The sequence below is a fragment of the Chiloscyllium plagiosum genome, chromosome 7 (genome assembly GCF_004010195.1).
Source record: "Chiloscyllium plagiosum isolate BGI_BamShark_2017 chromosome 7, ASM401019v2, whole genome shotgun sequence".
NCBI lineage: Eukaryota > Metazoa > Chordata > Chondrichthyes > Orectolobiformes > Hemiscylliidae > Chiloscyllium > Chiloscyllium plagiosum.
The window spans coordinates 104,723,876-104,744,231 of record NC_057716.1 but is presented as its reverse complement, the minus strand read 5'-3'; the positions used below and the strand labels follow the sequence as shown (position 1 = coordinate 104,744,231).

General features: G+C 44.1%; 2 protein-coding genes across 2 annotated transcripts in view; one reads left to right on the top strand and one right to left on the bottom strand.

Annotated features, from left to right (window-relative positions):
* The window catches only part of LOC122551953 (anion exchange protein 3-like), a 257,659-nt gene that overhangs the window by 114,289 nt on the left and 123,014 nt on the right, over window positions 1-20,356 (top strand). The window lies entirely within an intron of this gene.
* LOC122551824 (aspartyl aminopeptidase) overlaps window positions 1-20,356 on the bottom strand; it is a 49,879-nt gene that overhangs the window by 25,003 nt on the left and 4,520 nt on the right. Inside the window, exons 2-3 of the mRNA XM_043694311.1 lie at window positions 10,277-10,365; window positions 4,646-4,759 (exon numbers count right to left, since the gene is read on the bottom strand). Of these exons, the coding sequence (XP_043550246.1) occupies window positions 4,646-4,759; window positions 10,277-10,365 (203 nt within the window). The remainder of the gene's footprint in view (window positions 1-4,645; window positions 4,760-10,276; window positions 10,366-20,356) is intronic.

The window sequence follows — 20,356 nt, the reverse complement described above, 5'->3', positions numbered from 1 at the left end:
CCTGCTAAGATATTGGTTGCTTTCCAGTTTAGCTTAGACCAAACCTTTCTGATCAGGTCATTTCTATTTTAAAATAGATTCCAATCTCCCAAAAATCTAAATCCTTCAACAACACAGTAGCTCTTCAGCTATCGATTTTTCTCCTTTAGCCTTTTGCTCCCTCTCGGTTCAGTTTGGCATTGGGAGTAAACCAGAAATTACTACTTTTAAGGTTTTATTTCTCATCTTCGAACTCACCTCTTGCATTCACTCTGTACTGCTTTAATCTTTCCCTAAAAATATCATTCCTACCAATATGTAGTATAACTTTTGACTGCTCAATCTCCCCTTTAACAATGTTCTTGAAATGTTTCGAGACGTTCTTAATCCTAGCACAGGGAAAGCAACAAACCATCCTAAATCTGTGGTCACTGCCACAGAATCTCCTGTTGATGCCCCTGAAAGAAGAGTACAATGTAGTAATAATTCTTCTAAATCTTCTCTAAAGCTGTCGAACATGAGAATCATCCCAAATATCCAACAATTGAATGCTCTGCCATTTTCCTCAGAGCGACAATCCCTTTCAGCAGTTCTAAAATTTGATAATAATTTTGATAGAGGAATAGCCACCGGAGAGGTTGCAGAGAAGGGTTAAATGGATGTTGCCCGATATGGAAGGTGTTAGCTGTGAAGAGAGGTTGAGTAAGTTAGGTTTGTTTTCAGTAGAAGAAAGGAGATTGAAGGGGTCCTGATTGAGGTTTACAAAATCATGAAGGATATCGACAGGATAGATGGAGATAATCTTTTACCCAGGGTGAAGGATTCAATGACGAGAGGTCACGCTTTCAAGGTGAGAGTTGAAAAGTTTAAGGGGGATACACATGGCAATTGCTTCATTGGGTGGTGGATGGTGGGTGTCTGGAACACGTTGCCAGCAGAGGTGGCAGAGGCAGGCACAGTAGATTATTTTATGATGCGTGGGGAGCAGAGTGATGCAGATACTTAGGAATTGGGCAACAAGTTTAGACAGTACATTTGGATTGGCTCAGGTTTGGAGGGCCGAAGGGCCTGTTCCTGAGCTGTAAATTTTCTTTGTTCTTTGATATTTCGAAATATTGGTCTTTGGATCATAGTTGGGAAAATGTATCTGTGTTTGAGCACTTTGGCGAGTTGAATGGGAAAGCAGTGTATTATTTCAATGAACAGACTGCGAAACTGAAGCACGAGGAACGGAGAACCTGGATCACAAAACAAACCTCTGCATCAACATCACCCTTTTCTGGAGGGATTATAAATCTTGAAATACGTTAAAACGAAACACATTTAGAAATAGGAAAGTTTACAGTTTAATGATGAGACCACTTTCAGACTTTTAGAATTGTTATGATTCCTTCCCTCAGCATGGTCATTTAACTGGCTCTGCCTGTTTATACGATAAACCTTTACTTTCTGCTCAGTTTCTGATCTGCTGCTTTGCTTCCCAGCCTCCTGTATCATTAGCTTAAATCTGCACGAACATACCTTCCTTTCAGGATGTTGGCACCCCTCCAGTTAAAGTGCACACATTTCTTTTTGTACAATTCCCACGTGCACTGGACGTGATTCGAATCATTCAGAAATCAGAAACAATCCTCCCTCCTACACCATCCTTGCAGCCACGTGTTCAACTGCACTCTCTCCCTATTCCTTGCCTCACTGTCACGTGGCACCGGCAACAACCCAGAGATGACGACTCTGTCTGTCCTAGCTTTTAGCTTCCAGCCTAACTCCCTGAGCTCCTGAATGTAGTAAATGTAGTAAATCCAGGTACGTCCTGTAACCAAAAAGCAGGACAAATCCAACTCAGCCAATTATCGCCTCATCAGTCTACTGTCGATCATCAATAAAGTAGTGGATGGTGTCAGTAACAGAGCTATCAAGCAGCACCTGCTCAGCAATAACCTGCTCAGTGACGCCCAGTTTGGGCTCCCCCAGGGTCACTCAGCTCCTGACCCCATTACAGCCTTGGGTCTAACATGGACAAAAGAGCAGAATCCCAGAGGGGAGGGAGAGGGACAGCCCTTGACATCAAGGCTGCATTCGACCGGGTGTGGCATCAAGGAGCCCGGGCAAAACTGGAATCAGTGGGCATCAGAGGGCAAACTCTCCCCTGCTTAGAGTCATACCTGGCACGTAAGAAGATGTTTGTGGTTGTTGGAGGTCAGTCATCTCAGCTAAAGGACATTCGCTGCAGGAGTTCCTCAGGGGAGAGTCCTCGACCCAACTACCTTCAGCTGCTTCATCAATGACCCTCCCTCCATGATAAAATCAGAAATGGGATGTTTGCCGATGACTGTGTAGGGTTCAGCACCATTTGAGACTCCTCAGATACCGAAGCAACCTATGCTGATATCACAAGATCTGGGCTGACGAGTGGCAAGTAATGTTCACACCACTAAATTGACAGGCAATGATCATTACCAATAAAAGAGAACATAAATATCACCCCTTGACATTCACTGTCATTACCCCACCATCAACATCATTAACCAGAAACTCAACTGGACTCACCACATAAACACAGCGGCTCCAAGAGTAGGTCAGAGACCACAAACACAATGACAAGTAACTCACCTGCTGATTTCCCAAAACTTGTCCTCCATCTACAAAGTACAGGTCAGGAATGTGATGGAATACTTCCCACTTGTACTTAGTTCACTCAAGCAGCATTCACAAAAACCTCACGCGGTATCTTGAGCCTCACCACAGTTGCCCCGGGTGCAGCTCCAACAACACAAGAAGTTTGACATCTTTCAGGAGCCCATGGAAAAAAGCAGCCCGTTTTGATTGGGACCACATCCACAAGAAACCATTTATTCCAGCACCGATGCTCAGTAGCAGCAGTGTGTACTATCTACAAGATGCACTGCAGAAATTCAGCAAAGATCCTCAGACAATATCTTCCAAACCCGTGACCTCTGCATCGAGGAAAATGGCAGCAGATACATGGGAACACCATTATCTTCAAGTTCCCCTCCAACCCACTCACCATCCTGACTTGGAAATATATTGCCGTTGCTTCAGTGTCACTGGGTCAGAATCCTGGAATTCCCTCCCTAAGGGCATTGTGGACTGCAGCAGTTCAAGAAGGCAGCTCACCACTACCTTCCCAAGGGGCAAATGGTAATGGGTAATAAATGCTGGCTCAACTAGAGATGCCACATCCCAGGAGTGTTTTAAAAAAAGCTGATAATTGTCAGTCTACATGCAAAAAACAGGCACAGTGCCTTCGGGCAATGTCACAAAGGGTCACCTATAAACAGGAGGCCACCAGAGGCAACACACAGGAGCAGTTAGAGAAGCCATTGCAAATGATTCTCTGGCTATTATTAGAGAGATAAGAATGAACCAATGCAAGTTATCATTGCTACATCTGAATCCTTTCTTCCAGGCTATCGACTGGGAGTGTTTCAGTGGCAAGACTGGGGGCAGTTATCGAATGCTGGGGTTAGTTCACTCAGGCAGCACTCACGTTGTATCTTAAGCCTCATCACACCTGCCCTGTGAACACTCAACACAAGCTCGGGTGGTAACAAGTTAGGAAAGGTATTTCACTCTCATCACTGACATCCTCACCTGGAGAAGCCTATCTACACAAAGTAAGAGAAAAGAGAATTTAGAAAGAGGAAATCAGGTGGGCTTGGGTGGGAGACAGCAGCATAAAGAAAGAGGAATGGAAGTTGAAAATTAGTTTTCTAAACCGGGTAAGTACTGAAAATAACCACTGCTTCCTAAAGTCCTCTTCCCTGAAACAGCTATCCACACAAATTCTCCTTCCCACAGGCCTAACATTTATTTTTTACAAAATAATCACTTGACAGTACAGAACTTGAATATTGTCAAGAAGAAAGACATGTAAGCCCAAGGGTTTTGTCTTCCGTTCATCAGGAATGCAAGAAAGCCAAATTTCGCAACAGGTTTGAAAACTCAGCTCATAACATGTTCCGTTGGATTTGCACTTAACTAGAAGCCATGTCCATTCACACCCAGGGACCCATTCTCTGCAAACAGAAGGACTATATTCAAGCCTTTTGTGGATTACCTGGGAGCTTGGTAAACCTATAGTTCCACATTGTTTCCTCCATGGCCACACATTATTCAGGTTCAACCTGCCAACTAAATAACGTTATCATCTCCGGGAGTATAAAACATTGAGAGATTATTTGAAATTTGGCATTCTTGAGTTTTCCCTGGTGAGCGCAAGACAGGACGTGTCAGCAACATGTCTCCTTCCAGCAGTTTCTTTCCCATTCAAGGTTTGAGCCAATTCCTTTCTGTCCATAATGGCGTGAAGTTGGTTTGTTTAGAGAGTGTGTGCCTATCTCAGAAGAACAACAGCTCTCCTCTGACAGAAGAACCCTGTATCCATTGCCCAGTTTTATCCCCTCCCTCAATTATCTCTCAGACCTATTCTGGGAAAAATTACCATGTAAATAATGTTGTTTCATTACAGTGCCTATTCAAACCAATCACTTCCCCTCCAATATCAACAGTGCTCACAGAGCAGGGTGAATTATATTTGCTGTTTGTTTCATGTGTTGTATTCAGCAGAAAGCCCCTCCCTTGGATTTTCTTGCCTGCCCGACGTACGTTACCAGAACCATGTTGGGTGATATTCCGCACTTACCCGTAGGCAGGGGCTGTCTGTATGAGCTCCAATCATGCTAAATCCATTCCCTGGTTTGTACTTGGCTCCCACCGCAAAGGCAATTATTGTGGAGTAGTTCCTTGTCAGGTAATACTGAATAAAGCAAAGCAGAATTACACGGAGTTTAGTCAGCAATCTGTGCAGTGTGCCCAGCAGCTTTATTTTGAGTTATCAACCAAATTTAATGGACTCAGAATTCTTGGATGGAGTAACTGGAGGGATAAGAACAATGAACAAAGTACAATATAGCTCAGGAACAGGCCTTTTGGCCCTCCAACTCATTTTGCCCTTCCATACTAAAACTGCCTTCCCTTACAGGATCCATATCCCTCTGTTCCCTTCCTATTCATGTGTTCATCCAGGTGTTCCTGAATGCTGCTACTGTGTCTGCTTCCACCCCCTCCTCTAGCAGTGAGTTCCACACACTCACCATCCTTTGCGTGAAAAACATGCCTCGCACATCTCTTTTAAACATCCCCCCCTTGCACCTTGAACCTGTGTCACCTAGAAATTGACCCCTACACCCTGGGAAAAAGCCTCATTCTTTCCACTCTATGGAATGGATAAGGGTAGTGCAATTAAAAATGTATATATGAACCTTCATAAGATATTTAACAATAGTCAACAATGCCAAAGCCCATGGGGTGTAAGAGAAACTAGCAGCATGAATAAAAAACTGGCAAAAGGACAGAAAGCAGGGAATTGTGGTGAATGCTTGTTTCGGATGGAGGGAAGTATACAACACAAGATATCCAACACAAGGTTTTGTGCTGCTGTTCTTTTCAAAGTACCTTGGTCCTCGGGATACAGTCATCATTTGAAAGTTTGTAGATGATATGAAAATGGACATGTGGTGCTCGATGACAAAGATGGATTTGACACAGACAGGCTGGTGACATGGGCAGAAGTGTGACAGATCAAAGGAGTGAGAAGCTACATTTTGGCAAGGAGAATGAACAGTGCCAATGTCAACTAAATAGTGCAATTTTAGAATACGGACAGGAACAGTGATACCTGTGGATGTACACACAAACGAAGGCATGACTGCTGAAAGGCTTTTTTTTAAAACAAAAATACTTAAGGTCTTGGGCTTTATTTATAAATGCATAGGGTAAAAATGCAAGGCTCTTTTGTTAAACCTTTAGAAAATACTACTTAGGCTTCAGCTGGAATTTTGTGCCCAATACTGGACCATATTTTAAGACGACCTTGCAGGGGAGATTAATACCAAGGATGAAGAAGTTAAAAATCACACAACACCAGGTTATAGTCCAACAGGTTTAATTGGAAGCACTAGCTTTTGGAGCTCTGCTCCTTCATCAGGTGGTTCATCAGGATCAGCGTTCCGAAAGCTAGTGCTTCCAATTAAACCTGTTGGACTATAACCTGGTGGTGTGTGATTTTTAACTTTGTACACCCCAGTCCAACACCGGCATCTCCAAAGGATGATGAACAAAAGTTAGAGAGAGAGAAACTGGAGAAGCTGAGATTATTTTCCTTAAAGCAAGGGGTTTTCAAAATATTTAATAGAAGTAAAAAACTCACAAATGGTTTGGTAAAGTAAATAAGGAAAAACCGTGCCCAGAGGTGGAAGAAGGGTCAATAATCAAAGGATACAGATTTAAGATGATTGGCAAAATAACCAGAAGTGACATCAAATCACAGAATGGCAAAGCACAGCATTCCGGCAACAAAGAGAGAAGTTGCTGGAAAAGCTCAGCAGGCCTGGCAGCATCCGAGAAGACAAATCGAAGTTGACGTTTCGGGTCCAGTGACCTCTCCTCACAAACGTTAGCTTTGATTTCTCTTCACGGATGTTGCCAGACCTGTTGAGCTTTTCCAGAAACTTCTGCTTTACAGCATCCACAGTTCTTTTGGTGTTTAGGCCAGTTGGTATGTCACAGATTTGTGTATTCAGCCGCATAGTTCTTTAAAATACCACAAAACAGGTGCAGAAAATAGTCCAGAATGTTAATGGAGTGCTGGCTTTCATATCTAAAGGGCTGGGTACATAAGGATACAGATATTGTGCTGCAGTTATACAAAACCCAAGTTAGGCCCCACTTAGACTACTGTGAGCAGATCTCGGCACCTCACCTCAGTAAGGAGGTTTAGGCCCGGGAGGAAGTTTAACACAGGTTCACAAGAATGATAACTGGACATCCGGGGGTTAAATCATGAGGAGAGATTAGGCAAATCAGACCTTTATTATCGAGAATTTAGAAGATTAAAGGATGATTTAATCAAGGTCATCAGGATATAAACAGGGAAGGACAGGGTACATAAAGATAAACTATTTCCACTGGTTGAAGATTCTCGACCCAGAGGTCAGACTATTCTGGGGAGATGTTAGAAAGCACTTTTACACAAAAAGGGCAGTGGAGATTTGAAACTCTCTTCCACAAAATGGCATTGAATGCTAATTCAATTATTAAACTTAAATCTATGAGAGACAAGTTTTTACTAAATGAGGATATCAAGGGATATGGGCCCAAGGCAGGCATATGAAGTCAATCCACAGATCAGCCACAATTTTACTGACTGGCACAGCAACTCGAGGGGCTGAATGGCCTTCTCCTGTTCCTATGAATTCATATAGTGACTGCACTGTCCCTCTGAATTAACAGTTCACCCAGTGGCACTCCCCCATTTTCTTCCCATAACCCCACACGTTCTTCCATTTCAGATAATAATTTAATCCTCTCTTGAATAGCACAATACAGAATCTGTCTCCACCACACCCTCCAGACTCTCACTACTCGCTGTGTGATTTTGAACACCTTGATCAAATCTCCTCTCAGCCTACTCCAAGGAGCATAGTTCCAATTGTCCAATCTATCCATGTAACTGATGCTCCTCATCCCAGTAATCATATTCATCTTTTTATATCATCTCATTGCCTTCATGTCCTTCCTAAACTGTGGCTTCCTGAATCAACACAATAGTCGTGTTTCATCCAAGTTTAACATAACTTCCTTGCTCCTGCACTCTATGAACCACTCTCCCATCTACAATGGTTTACGCACATACTACACCCAGGTTGCTCTGCTCCTACACCCCGTTTGAAATTGTGGTCTTTATTTAATATGGCCTTTTCTACTGGAACTAACCACTTCCACATACTCAGCATTAAATGTCATCGACCACCATCTGCCCAGTCAACCAACCCATGTCTTTTGAAATTCTACATTATTGTCCTCACAATTTCAAGTTTTGTATTGACTGCAAACTTTGAAAATGTGCCTCATACATCAAGATCCAGATGATTCATATTCTTAAGGTCCCAGCAATGACCCCGAGACAACTGCATTTCAAACCTTCCTCCAGTCCAAAAAAAATCCATTAACCTCACAATCCATTTGGTATCAATGTTGCTCCTGTCTCTTTTATGCAATGAATTCTAACATTCCTCCAGTCTTGTACATCAGCTTAGCAGGATCAGCCTGGTCAACATCCTGTCACATCATCACCTTGGGCAGACAATGACCTGGCAGTATTATCACTGGACAGTTAAACCAGAGTCCCGGGTAATGTTGTGGGGAACAGGTTTGAATCCTGCCATGGCAGATGGTGAAATTTGACAGAAAGAATTCTGGAATTAAGAATCTGATTATGACCACAAAACTATTGTCAATTGTTAAGAAACCCCATCTGGTTCACCAATGCCCTTCAGGGAAGGAAACTGCCATCCTTACCTGGTCTAGCCTACATGTGACTCCACACCCACAGCAATGTGGCTGACACTTAACTGGCCTCTGGGTAATTAGGGATGGGCAATAAATGCTGTCCCAGCCAGTGATGCCCTCATCCCAGGAATGAATAAAAAATCTCACACAAGTTGTAGCAGCAGATACAAAACAGTTATGAGAAGGAATTATTATCCCAAAGGTTTGTGAATCTGTGGAATTCATCACCCCAGAGTGGAGTGGATGCTGTGACACTGAATAAATTTAAAGAGGAGACAGACCGATTTTTAGCTGGCAATTAGTTAACGGATTATGGAGAGCAGCCTGGAAAGTGGAGTTGAGGCTGAGTTGAGATCAGCTACGTCAGTATTGAATCGCGAGGAGCTGAACTGCTTACTCCGGCTCCCAGACCTTATGCCATAGAGTCACAGAGATGTACAGCATGGAAACAGACCCTTCGGTCCAACCCGTCCATGCCGACCAGATATCCCAACCCAATCTAGTCCCACCTGCCAGCACCTGGCCCATATCCCTCCAAACCCTTCCTATTCATATACCCATCCAAATGCCTCTTAAATGTTGTAATTGTACCAGCCTCCACCACATCCTCTGGCAGCTCATTCCATACACGTACCACCCTCTGTGTGAATAGGTTGCCCCTTGGATCTCTTTTATATCTTTCCCCTCTCACCCTAAACTTACACCCTGTAAGTCTGAACTCCCCTACCCTTGGGAAGAGACTTTGTCTATTTATCCTATCCATGTCCCTCATGATTTTATAAACCTCTATAAGGTCACCCCTCAGCCTCTGACGCTCCAGGGAAAACAGCCCCAGCCTGTTCAGCCTCTCCCTATTGCTCAAATCCTCCAACCCTGGCAACATCTTTGTAAATCTTTACTGAACCCTTTCAAGTTCCAAAACATCTTTCTGAAAGGAAGGAGACCAGAATTGCACGCAATATTCCAACAGTGGCCTAACCAATGTCCTGTACAGCCGCAACATGACCTGCCAACTCCTATACTCTGACCAATTATGTTTTTAAACCCAATTTGTCCTCACTAATCCATGTCTAATTTTCCTGAATGAATCGTCATGTCTGGAAGCTTCCCCAGTACCAAGATTAAACGGACTGGGCTGCAGCTACAGTTCCTTTGAGGAAGATTTTTGTTTTAAGCACAGCCAGTTGTTGCGATCTGGAATAACTGTTTGAAAGGGTGATGGAAGCATATTCAATAGCAACATTTGGAAGAGAATTGAATAAATATTTGGAGGGAAAGAATATGTAGGCAAATGGCAAAACCGCAGGGAAGAGGAACTAACTGGATTGCTTCAGTATAGAGCTTGCACAGACATGACAGACTGATTGGCCTCCTGCTTTGTTTTATCAATCTTTGATTCTAAGGGAAAAGGCGGCCATTGTTGGAAGCAATTGATTCAGTCTGCAGATGCTAGGGAAGAGGAGATCCCAGTAATGATTAAACAGAATTTCTCCTAATTCATGGAAAACGCTGGATGTTCTGAAAGCCAAAGGAGAATTAAGGGGTGAGTGCAGATTTGTAGCAAGCAGTCAATGCCAACACTGGGCTGCCTGCTGAAAACCAGCCACGTAGGCAAGGCTGGCCTCAGTTAGTCAAACTGGAGATCAGCCACAGGGTCCAGGAGGGACTGGGAGTGAAATGAAAAGCACTTTTCAATCAATACTTAAGTTCAAGCTGGGGGCGTGTGGTCAGGGAAGAAGACTAAAGCTCAGTATGGACAGATTGGGCTGAAGGGTTTGTTCGATTTCTGTTTATTTCTCCACAAGTACTGGAACTCTATAAGCATACTGATCACCAGGCGGCAGGGTTATGTATTGCTTTGTTTTTAGTGGAAATTCCTGAGGGAGGGAGTTGCCCAGGCTGCACGCTCCCACCTGACACTCACCTTGTTGGAAGGTTTCAGGTCCCAGTGGTCGACCTCCTTTAGCTCCTGGAAGCCAGCTGAACAAAGTCGTCGCTTGCACTCTTCAACGACTGCAGGAAGAAAGCCGTGAATTGATCATTCATCCACATTCAGCTTAATATGGAAAATCATCATCTACCCCAGAATACATTCTTGGTCATTCTGAGTAGCAGGTTCTCTGAGAACCCTGGTCTAGGAACACTGAGATAGTAGAAACGAGAGCCACCATCTGGAACCATTCAGGGCTGATCAGCACTTGAGCCCCACTCCTTTTTAGGGGAGAAAGTGAGGACTGCAGATGCTGGAGATCAGAGCTGAAAATGTGTTGCTGGAAAAGCGCAGCAGGTCAGGCAGCATCCAGGGAACAGGAGAATCGACGTTTCAGGCATAAGCCTTCCTGAAGAAGGTCTTATGCCCGAAACGTCGATTCTCCTGATCCTTGGATGCTGCCTGACCTGCTGCGCTTTTCCAGCACCACATTTTCAGCCCCACTCCTTTTTATTCATTCTCAGGATGTAGGTGTTTCACTGATGAGTATTACACATCCTTAAATGTTGCTATCTTGAAACCTACAGTACAAATGAGTGGTTTGCTTGGCCATTTCAGAGGGTATTCAAATGTCAACCATATTGCAGTAGGGTTTACATAGGCCAGACCAGGTAAGGATGACAGGTTTCCCTCCCCAAACAGCAACAGTGGGTTTTTACAACAATGTTTGTGGATGTGGTGCCAGCCCACGTGATTGAGACCACATCCACAAACATCCACTCCCTCAACTACTGATGCTCAGTGAACAATTTACAAAATGTGCTTCAGAAAATCACCAAGGCACCTTAGAAGACACCTTCCAAACCCACAACTATCACCATCTAGAAGGACAAGGCCAGCAGATACCTGGGAAACACCACTACCTGAAGGTTCCCCTCCAAGTCACACACCATCTGATTTGGAGATATCTCAGTGTCACCGTGTTAAAAACCTTGAGCTCTGGCCCTCATGACATTGTGGGTGTCCATACACCACATGGAATTCAATAGTTTAAAAAGGCAGCAAGCCATGGGGAATGAGCTAGTGATGCCCATCCCATTGGAGTGAACGCAAAATGTCAACAATGGTGACCATTACTCAAATGGCTGGGAACCTCACCAGAACAAGGACAGCACCTGTAAGGCAGGGCTGAAAATGGGAAGGGTGAGGGAACTAGGTTTAAAAAAAAATGTTGAATGGCCCAATAGACTCATGGTATTATCCTCGTAGCTTTTAATCAGCTTCATCAAGGGGAATAAATATTTGGAGAGATTGCAGCAGTCTGTAAAACATTGTTGCACAATCTGAACTCGACAATCAACAGCTTCAAAACGTTCTGTGGTGGATGAGTGATTTGAAAGGTACACGCTCCAAAGTAGCAATCAGTCATAAAAGGGGAGCTCAATGAGTGGCTTTTGAAGAAGCCTCTTAGCTTCAGTGGGATCTATGGCCCTTTGAGCAGACTCCCAATGCGTTTCATTTTCCACCAGCTGGATAGGATTTTACAGGACAAGCAATGAACGTGAAAAGCAGTGTTTTGGCAGCGGTTTTGACAGGGGATGGTGAAGGGGTACACAGCACTGCTGTCCTAACATTATCAACAAGTGGTTATGTGCAATTTCCATCACCGAGTCACACATTTTACAGACACTGCTTCAGATCAAACATTTTATTATGTCTATTTCCCACCACCCCACCCTCATGCAAGTTTCATGTCAGACATTAGACTAATGTCAAAAGCTAATAAACAGGTACAAAAAAATAATGGTAGGATGTTGAATTTTACTTACAGCGGCTGGGATGCAGATGGTACAAGTTATAAAAATTCAGACTGATGGCCACATCCCAGGGGGATAGATTGACTTCTTACTGTAGACCTTACACTGTAGACCAGGGAGAATGTGCAAAATCCACACAGACAGTCGCTCGAGGCTGGAATTGAACCTGGGTCCCTGGCGCTGTGAGGTAGCAGTGCTAACCACTGAGCCACCGTGCTGCCCTAGCTACAAGAACATATTAAAAGCTAATAATCCTGCAACAAGTAACTCAACACCTGGCTCCCCAAAGCCTGACCACACTTGTCCTCCAACCACAAGGGATGAATGTAGATTTCTCCAGCTTCCTCATTTCCCCTCCCCCCACCTGATCTCAGTCCCAACCCTCAGACTCAGCACCGCCTTCTTGACCTGTAATCTTCTTCCCGACCTCTCCGCCCCCACCCCCTCTCCGGCCTATCACCCTCACCCTCACCTCCTTCCACCTATCATATTCCCAGCGCCCCTGCCCCAAATTCCCTCCCCCCTACCTTTTATCTCAGCCCGCCTGCCTCACCAGCCTCATTCCTGAAGAATGGCATATGCCCGAAACGTCGATTCTCCTGCTCCTCGGATGCTGCCTGGCCTGCTGCATTTTTTCAGCACCACATTTTTCACACTTACAACAGATGTTGTGCCGAGATTTAATCCTAATGTATAATATAGTAACCTAACCTACACACCCCTCAACTCACTGCTATCCACATCCATGTCCAGCAGTCATGTCCGTAAATGTCCCCAATGACTCTGCTTCCACCACCACAGCTGGTAACGCATTCCGATGTTGTGCCGAGATTTAATCCTAATGTATAATATAGTAACCTAACCTACACACCCCTCAACTCACTGCTATCCACATGCATGTCCGTAAATGTCCGTAATGACTCTGCTTCCACCACCACCACCGATAACGCATTCCATGCATTCACAACTCTCTGCGTAAAGAACCTACCTCTGACGTCTCCTTTATACCTTCCTCCTAATATCTTGAAACTATGACTTCTCGTACCAGTCAGTCCTGCCCTGGGGAAAAGTCTCTGGCTATTGACTCTATCTATCCTTCTCATTATTTTGTACAGCTCGATCAGGTCTCCTCTCCTCCTCCTTCTCTCCAGAGAGAAAAGTCTGAGCTTTTTCAACCTTTCTTCATAAGGCAGCATCCTGGTGAACCTTCTTTGCACCCTCTCCAAAGCCTCTATATCTTTCCTATAGTAGGGCGACCCAAACTGGACACAATATTCCAAGTGTGATAAGCATGATGGAACCCCCCCTCATTTGTCTAGATGAATGCAGCTCCAATAACATTCGAGAGCTCGATACCATTCAGGACTAAACCACCACCTGATTTATTCCACATCCACAAACATGCACTTCTTCCACCGACGCTCAGTAGCAGCAACGTGTACCATCTACAAGATGCATTCCATCAAGTGCTTCAGTCCATATCGTGTAGGTACACTCATAGTGCAGTTAGGGAGGGAGTTCCAGGACTTTGACTCAGCAATGGTGAAGGAACGACAATATAATTCCAATTCAGGATGGTGTGTGACTTGGAGGAAAATTTGTCGGTGCTAGTATTCCCATGTATATGCAACCTTTGTCCTTCCAGATGCTAATTGTCTTGTGTTCAGAAGGTGTTGTTTAAAAAGCCTTCATGAGTTGCTGCAATGCATCTTGTAGATGGTAAACACTGTGCATTGGTGGAGAATGAAGTGAATATTGAAGGTAGTGGATATAGTGCCAATCAGGTGCCTTTATCCTGGATGGTGTTGAGCTTCTTGAGTGTTGTTGGAGCTGCACCCATCCAGGCAAGTGGGGAGTGTTCCATCACCCTCCTGACTTATGCCTTTTGAATGACTGACAGACCTTTGGGAGACAGGAAGTGAATTGGTCACTGCAGAACTCCCAGCCTCTAACGGACTTGTAGCTACTGTGTTTATAGGGTTAGCCCCAGCATTTCCTGGTCAATAATATGCCCCAGGATGTTAATAGTGGGGGCTTCAGAGGTAATAATGCCATTACATGTAAAGACATGATTGAGGGAGGATCGTTTTCCAAACTGGCTGGGTCTAGGACACGATCGTGAGAAACATCTGCAAAAATGTCCTTACTTTTGCCACATGCTTGTTTTGGAAGGAGGGTTGGCAGGAATGGTGTAAGGATTATTGCTACAACTGCTCTGATCTCATTGAAGCTATCAGAATCAGACAGGCTGGAATTATACCTTACAGCTACATTCAGTACCATGGCCAGCGACAACCAAATCAAACAGCCAAATAAGGAATGAGAATAGGCCACATGACCCTTTGGGCCTGATCTGCCTTTCAATTAGATCAAGGTCATTCCAATCTGAACCCCAACTCTATTATCCTGCATATCCCCAGTAATCTTTCATCCCATCGCTAATCAGGAATCTGTCTCTGCCTGACAAGATATATAAAGAGTCTGCATCCATTGCCTTTTATGGTAGGGAATCCCAAAGACTCAAAACCCCAACAGTAAAAAACGTTTCCTCTTCTCTTAAATGGATGATCGCTTATTTTTAAACCATGGCCGTGGTTCTAGATTCTCCCAGAAGAGGGAACTTCAACATCTACCCAGGAAATACTGCATTAATTCTGGTCTCCCTACTATAGGAAGGATGGTGTGAAACTTGAAAGGATTCTGGGTAATTCAAGATGGAGGACAGGAAAAACTTCTGGCTGTAACAGCTGCTCCTTTTTTTTGGAGTTATTTTAGGTCTTGGAGGTGATTTCCTCGAATTGCAGGAGCAGCAATTACTGTTTTATATGCTGCTGCATTGTTTTGGAACTTTTGGAGAGAAAGAAAGTCAAAACAACAGCAGTTTTAAAAGGGAGAGGAACAGACAAAGGCAGCACAGGGTGAGACAGTTAGAGGCAATGAGGTATTTTCAAAAGCAAGGGGATGTGATGGATGGCAGTTATAGGAAGGGGGAACAGTCACAGATAGTCACATAGATGGGTTAACTCCAGGCAAGGTAAGAGAGGTAGGCAGGTAGTACAGGAGTCTTCTGTGGCTACTTCAAACAAGTATACTGTTTTGGAAAATGTAGGGGGTGATGGATTCATTGGGGAACGTAGCACGAACAGCCACATTTCTGGCATTGAGACTGGCTCTAATGTAATACGGGGTACGTCAGGTTCCAAGCGATCGACTGTGTCAGGGGACTCTCTAATTCAAGGTACGATAGACGTTTCTGTGGCCAGCAGTGAAAAATCAGAATGGTGTGTTGCTTCCCTGGTACCAGGATCAAGGATGTCTCAGAGAGGGTGCAGAATGTTCTCAAGGGGGGGAGGGGCCAGCAGGAGGTCATTGTCCACATTGGAACCAACGACATAGGGAAGGAAAAGGTTGAGATTCTGAAGGGAGAATACAGAGAGTTACGCAGGAATTTACAAAGCAGATCCTTAAGAGTAGTAATATCTGGATTACTCGGTGCTATGAGGGCAGGAATAGGAGGATAGCGCAGATGAATCCATGGCTGAGGAGCTGGTGTAAGGGAGAAGGATTCACATTTTTGGATCATTGGAAGCTCTTTTGGGGTACAAGTGACCTGTACAAGATGGATGGATTGCACCTAAATTGGAAGGGGACTAATATACTGGCAGGGAGATTTGCTAGAGCTGCTCAGAAGGATTTAAATTAGTAAGGTGGGGGGGTGGGACCCAGAGAGATAGTGAGGAAAGAGATCAATCTGAGACTGGTACAGTTGGGAAAAGGAGCGAGTCAAACAGTCAGGGCAGGCAGGGTCAAAGCAGAGAACAGGTAGGACTGATAAATTAAACTGCATTTATTTCAATGCAAGGGGCCTAACAGGGAAGGCAGAGGAACTCAGGGCATGGTTAGGAACATGGGACTGGGATATCATAGCAATTACAGAAACATGGCTCAAGGATGGACAGGACTGGCAGATTAATGTTCCAGGACACAAATGCTACAGGAAGGATAGAAAGACAGGCAGGGGAAGAGGGAGAGTGGTATTTTTGATAAGGGATAGCATTACAGCTGTACTTAGCGAGGATATTCCCAGAAATACATCCAGGGAAGTTATTTGGGTGAAACTGAGAAATAAGAAAGGGATGATCGCCTCTTGGGATTGTATTATAGACCCCCTAATAGTCAGAAGGAAATTGAGAAACATATTTGTAAGGAGATCTAGGTTATCTGTAAGAATAATAGGGTATTTATGGTAGGGGATTTTAACTTTCCAAACATAGACTGGGACTGCCATAGTGTTAAGGGTTCAGATGGAGAGGAATTTGTTAAGTGTGTACAAGACAATTTTCTGATTCTCAAGTTTGTGAGACATGATTTCCCACGCACAAAGCCATGTTGACTATCCCTAATCAGTCCTTGCCTTTCCAAATACATGTTATCTTGTCTCTCAGGATTCTCTCCAACAACTTGCCCATCACTGAAGTCAGGCTCACCAGTCTATAATTCCCTGGCTTGTCTTTACCACCCTTCTTAAACAGTGGCACCACATTAGCCAACATCCAGTCTTCCGGCACCTCACCTGTGACTATCGATGATACAAATGTCTCAGCAAGAGGCCCAGCAATCACTTCTCTAGCTTCCCACAGAGTTCTAGGGTACACCTGATCAAGTACTGGGGATTTATTCACGTTTATGTGTTTCAAGACATCCAGCACCCCCTCCTCTGTAATATGGACATTTTTCAAGATGTCACCATCTATTTCCCTATATCTTCCATATCCTTTTCCACAGTAAATACTGATGCAAAATATTCATTTAGTATCTCCCCCATCTCCTGTGGCTCCACACAAAGGCCGCCTTGCTGATCTTTGAGGGGCCCTATTGTCTCTCTCGTTACCCTTTTGTCCTTAATGTATTTGTAAAACCCTGTAGACTCTCCTTAACTCTATTTGCCAAAGCTATCTTATGTCCCCTTTTTGCCCTCCTGATTTCCCTCTTAAGTATACTCCTACTACCTTAATATTCTTCTCAGGATTCACTCGATCTATCCTGTCTATACCTTACATATGCTTCCTTCTTTTTCTTAACCAAACCCTCAAATTCTTTAATCATTCAGCATTCCCCATACCTACCAGCCTTTCCTTTCACCCTGACAGGAATATACTTTCTCTGGATTCTCATTATCTCATTTCTGAAGGCTTCCCATTTTTCAGTTGTTCTTTTATCTGCCCCAGTCAGCTTTGGAAAGTTCTTGCCGAATACCATCAAAATTGGTCTTCCTTCAATTTAAAACTTCAACTTTTAAATCTGGTCTATCCTTTTCCATCACTATTTTAAAACTAATAGAATTATGGTCGCTGGTCTCAAAGTGCTCCCCCACTGACACCTCAGTCACCTGCCCTGCCTTATTTCCCAACAGTAGGTCAAGTTTTGATCCTTCTCTAGCAGGTACATCCATATATTGAATCAGAAAATTTTCTTGTACACCCGTAACAAATTCCTCTCCATCTAAGCCCTTGACACTACGGCAGTCCCAGTCTATGTTTGGAAACTTAAAATCTCCGACTATAACCACCCTATTATTCTTACAGATAACTGAGATCGCCTTCGACCTGCTAACTTTCTCCAGAATTTCCAAATCTGCAGTACTTTTCCTTTACAGCTGGTTAAAAACCCTGCCCAGAAGACAAATGGAGTCCATCTGCATGTCGATTAGTGCATTAGTTGGAATAAAATGCAGGACAATGTAAAGCAGCCATTCATAAGCACGGGGAATATTTGTATGTCAGGTCCTTGAAATTACACTCCTGTATGGGGTCGTACTTCGAAGTACAAATGTTTTTTAAGTCAGATGTTCAAACACTGGGGATCTCCTCTATTCATTATCAGCAGTTCCTTCGAACTGGTCTCAAAAATAGCACCCATATAAAAAGCCAACCCCGCCTTACCTTTTACCTTTGGTCTCTAAACCTAACTTTCACACAAGTACATATGGTACTTCAATCGGTCAGTTTAAGGGTTTAATATGTGCAACTGTTACATTTATTGTGAGAGAGATGCCAGGATACACAGCACCCAATCATTGCAATAAACTTTTAATATCACTAATTAATCATCCCCCAGGAATATAAGATATTGCAAACGTGAAGCACTTTACAAGTGGATGTAATGGGTGGAACCAACAGCAAATGGAATGGGAGCGAGCTGGAGAATGGCATGAGAAGTGGGGATTATGAAATGGAGAGTCTGGAATGGGGTTGGGTTTGCATAAGGAGGGCTCGAAAGGAGGATGGGTTATATGATAGTGATTCTGGATCAGTGGTGCTGGAAGAGCACAGCAATTCAGGCAGCATCCGAGGAAGAATTAATAATTTAAAAATTCCATGGCAATAGTTAAACAAGTACAGGTTGTTCCTTCTGGTTTTAAACAGCATTCCACCTTCGTGGGAGAGAGTGGCATAGAGTACAATAGGTCAGTGGGGAAGGAGATGAAGGTGATAGGTCAGGGAGGAGAGGGTGGAGTGGATAGGTGGAAAAGGAGCTGGGCAGGTCGGACAAGTCCGGACAGGTCAGGGGATCGAGTTTCTGGAGGTTAGAAGCTAGGATGAGGTGGGGGAAGGGGAAATGAGGAAACTGTTAACATCCACATTGATGCCCTGGGGTTGAAGTGTTCCGAGGCGGAAGATGAGGCGTTCTTCTTCCATGCGTCTGGTGGTGAGGGAGCGGCGGTGGAGGAGGCCCAGCACCTCCATATCCTCGGCAGAGTGGGAGGGGGAGTTGAAATGTCCACATCGCCCAGTGGCTGGTTGATTGGTGCGGGTGTCTCGGAGATGTTCCCTAAAGCGCTCTGCTAGGAGGCGTCCAGTCTCCCCAATGTAGAGGAGACCGCATCGGGAGCAACGGATACAATAGATGATATTAGTGGATGTGCAGGTAAAACTTTGATGGTGCCTGTCCTCGGATGCTGCCTGAATTGCTGTGCTCTTCCAGCACCACTGATCCAGAATCTGGTTTCCAGCATCTGCAGTCATTGTTTTTACCTATATGATAGTGATGGTATGGGAAGGACAGAATGGTATGGGGTAAGGATCTAGTAGAGAGACACATTGCCAAACTTGGCAAGTCAGCACAATTTGTCCTGCAGTTTAACCTGTTGTGATTGTTTGAAATTTGGGATTCACGCGTTTGTCCTGATGAGTACAAGGTGAAAAGCCTTGACATAGTGGTTCTCCTGTCAGAAGTACTCTAGTACTGTCACCTTAAAGTTATTGCACCATAGATACCTCTTGGCTCTATGCTCGTTAAACATAATATTGAAAGAGAAATTATTACATGAAAGGCTAAAGGGATATACTATAAATGTCATCAATCTGAAAGGAGGGAAGGTCAGATGCCAAGAATATTAATTGTCCATGAAAGATAGATAATTACTGTTTTGTGTGTAACTTGTCATCAGAAAGAAAAAGAAAAAGAAAAGCTTTATTCTGAATGTTTGCTGACAACACAATGACCTTTACAATGAAGATGGAATGCTGTTTAAAACCAGAAGGAACAACCTGTACTTGTTTAACTATTGCCATGGAATTTTTCAATTATTAATTCTTTTACGGGATGTGGGTGTAATTGGCACAAGTATGCGCTGCCCATTCCTAATTTCCCTGCAACTGAGTGACTGGCGAGGCTTTTTCAGAGAGCAGGCCCTACCCTTTCCCCAAACCCATGCAAATTGTTTACAGTTCACCTAGCCCTTTTGGAAAGTTGCTCTGTGCAAACTTAGATAGCATTGTAATCGCATTACAATCAACCAGGAACTTATCACAGGTAATGTCTGCACTCTAGAGAAGAGGAGCTGGTGTATGGGAGAAGGATTCATAGTTTTGGATCGTTGGAATCTCTTTTGTGGTCGAAGTGACCTGTACAAGAAGGACGGATTGCACCTAACTTGGAAGGCGATTAATGTACTGGCAGGGAGATTTGCTAGAACTGCTTGGGAGGATTTAAACTAGTAAGGTGGGGGTGGGTGGAACCTCGGGAGATAGTGAGGAAAGAGATCGATCTGAGACGGGTACAGCTGAGAACAGAAGTGAGTCAAACAGTCAGGGCAGGCAGGGACAAGGTAGGACTAATAAATTAAACTGCATTTATTTCAATGCAAGGGACCTAACAGGGAAGGCAGATGAACTCAGGACATGGTTAGGAACATGGGACTGGGATACCATAGCAATTACAGAAACATGGCTCAGGGATGAGCAGGACTGGCAGC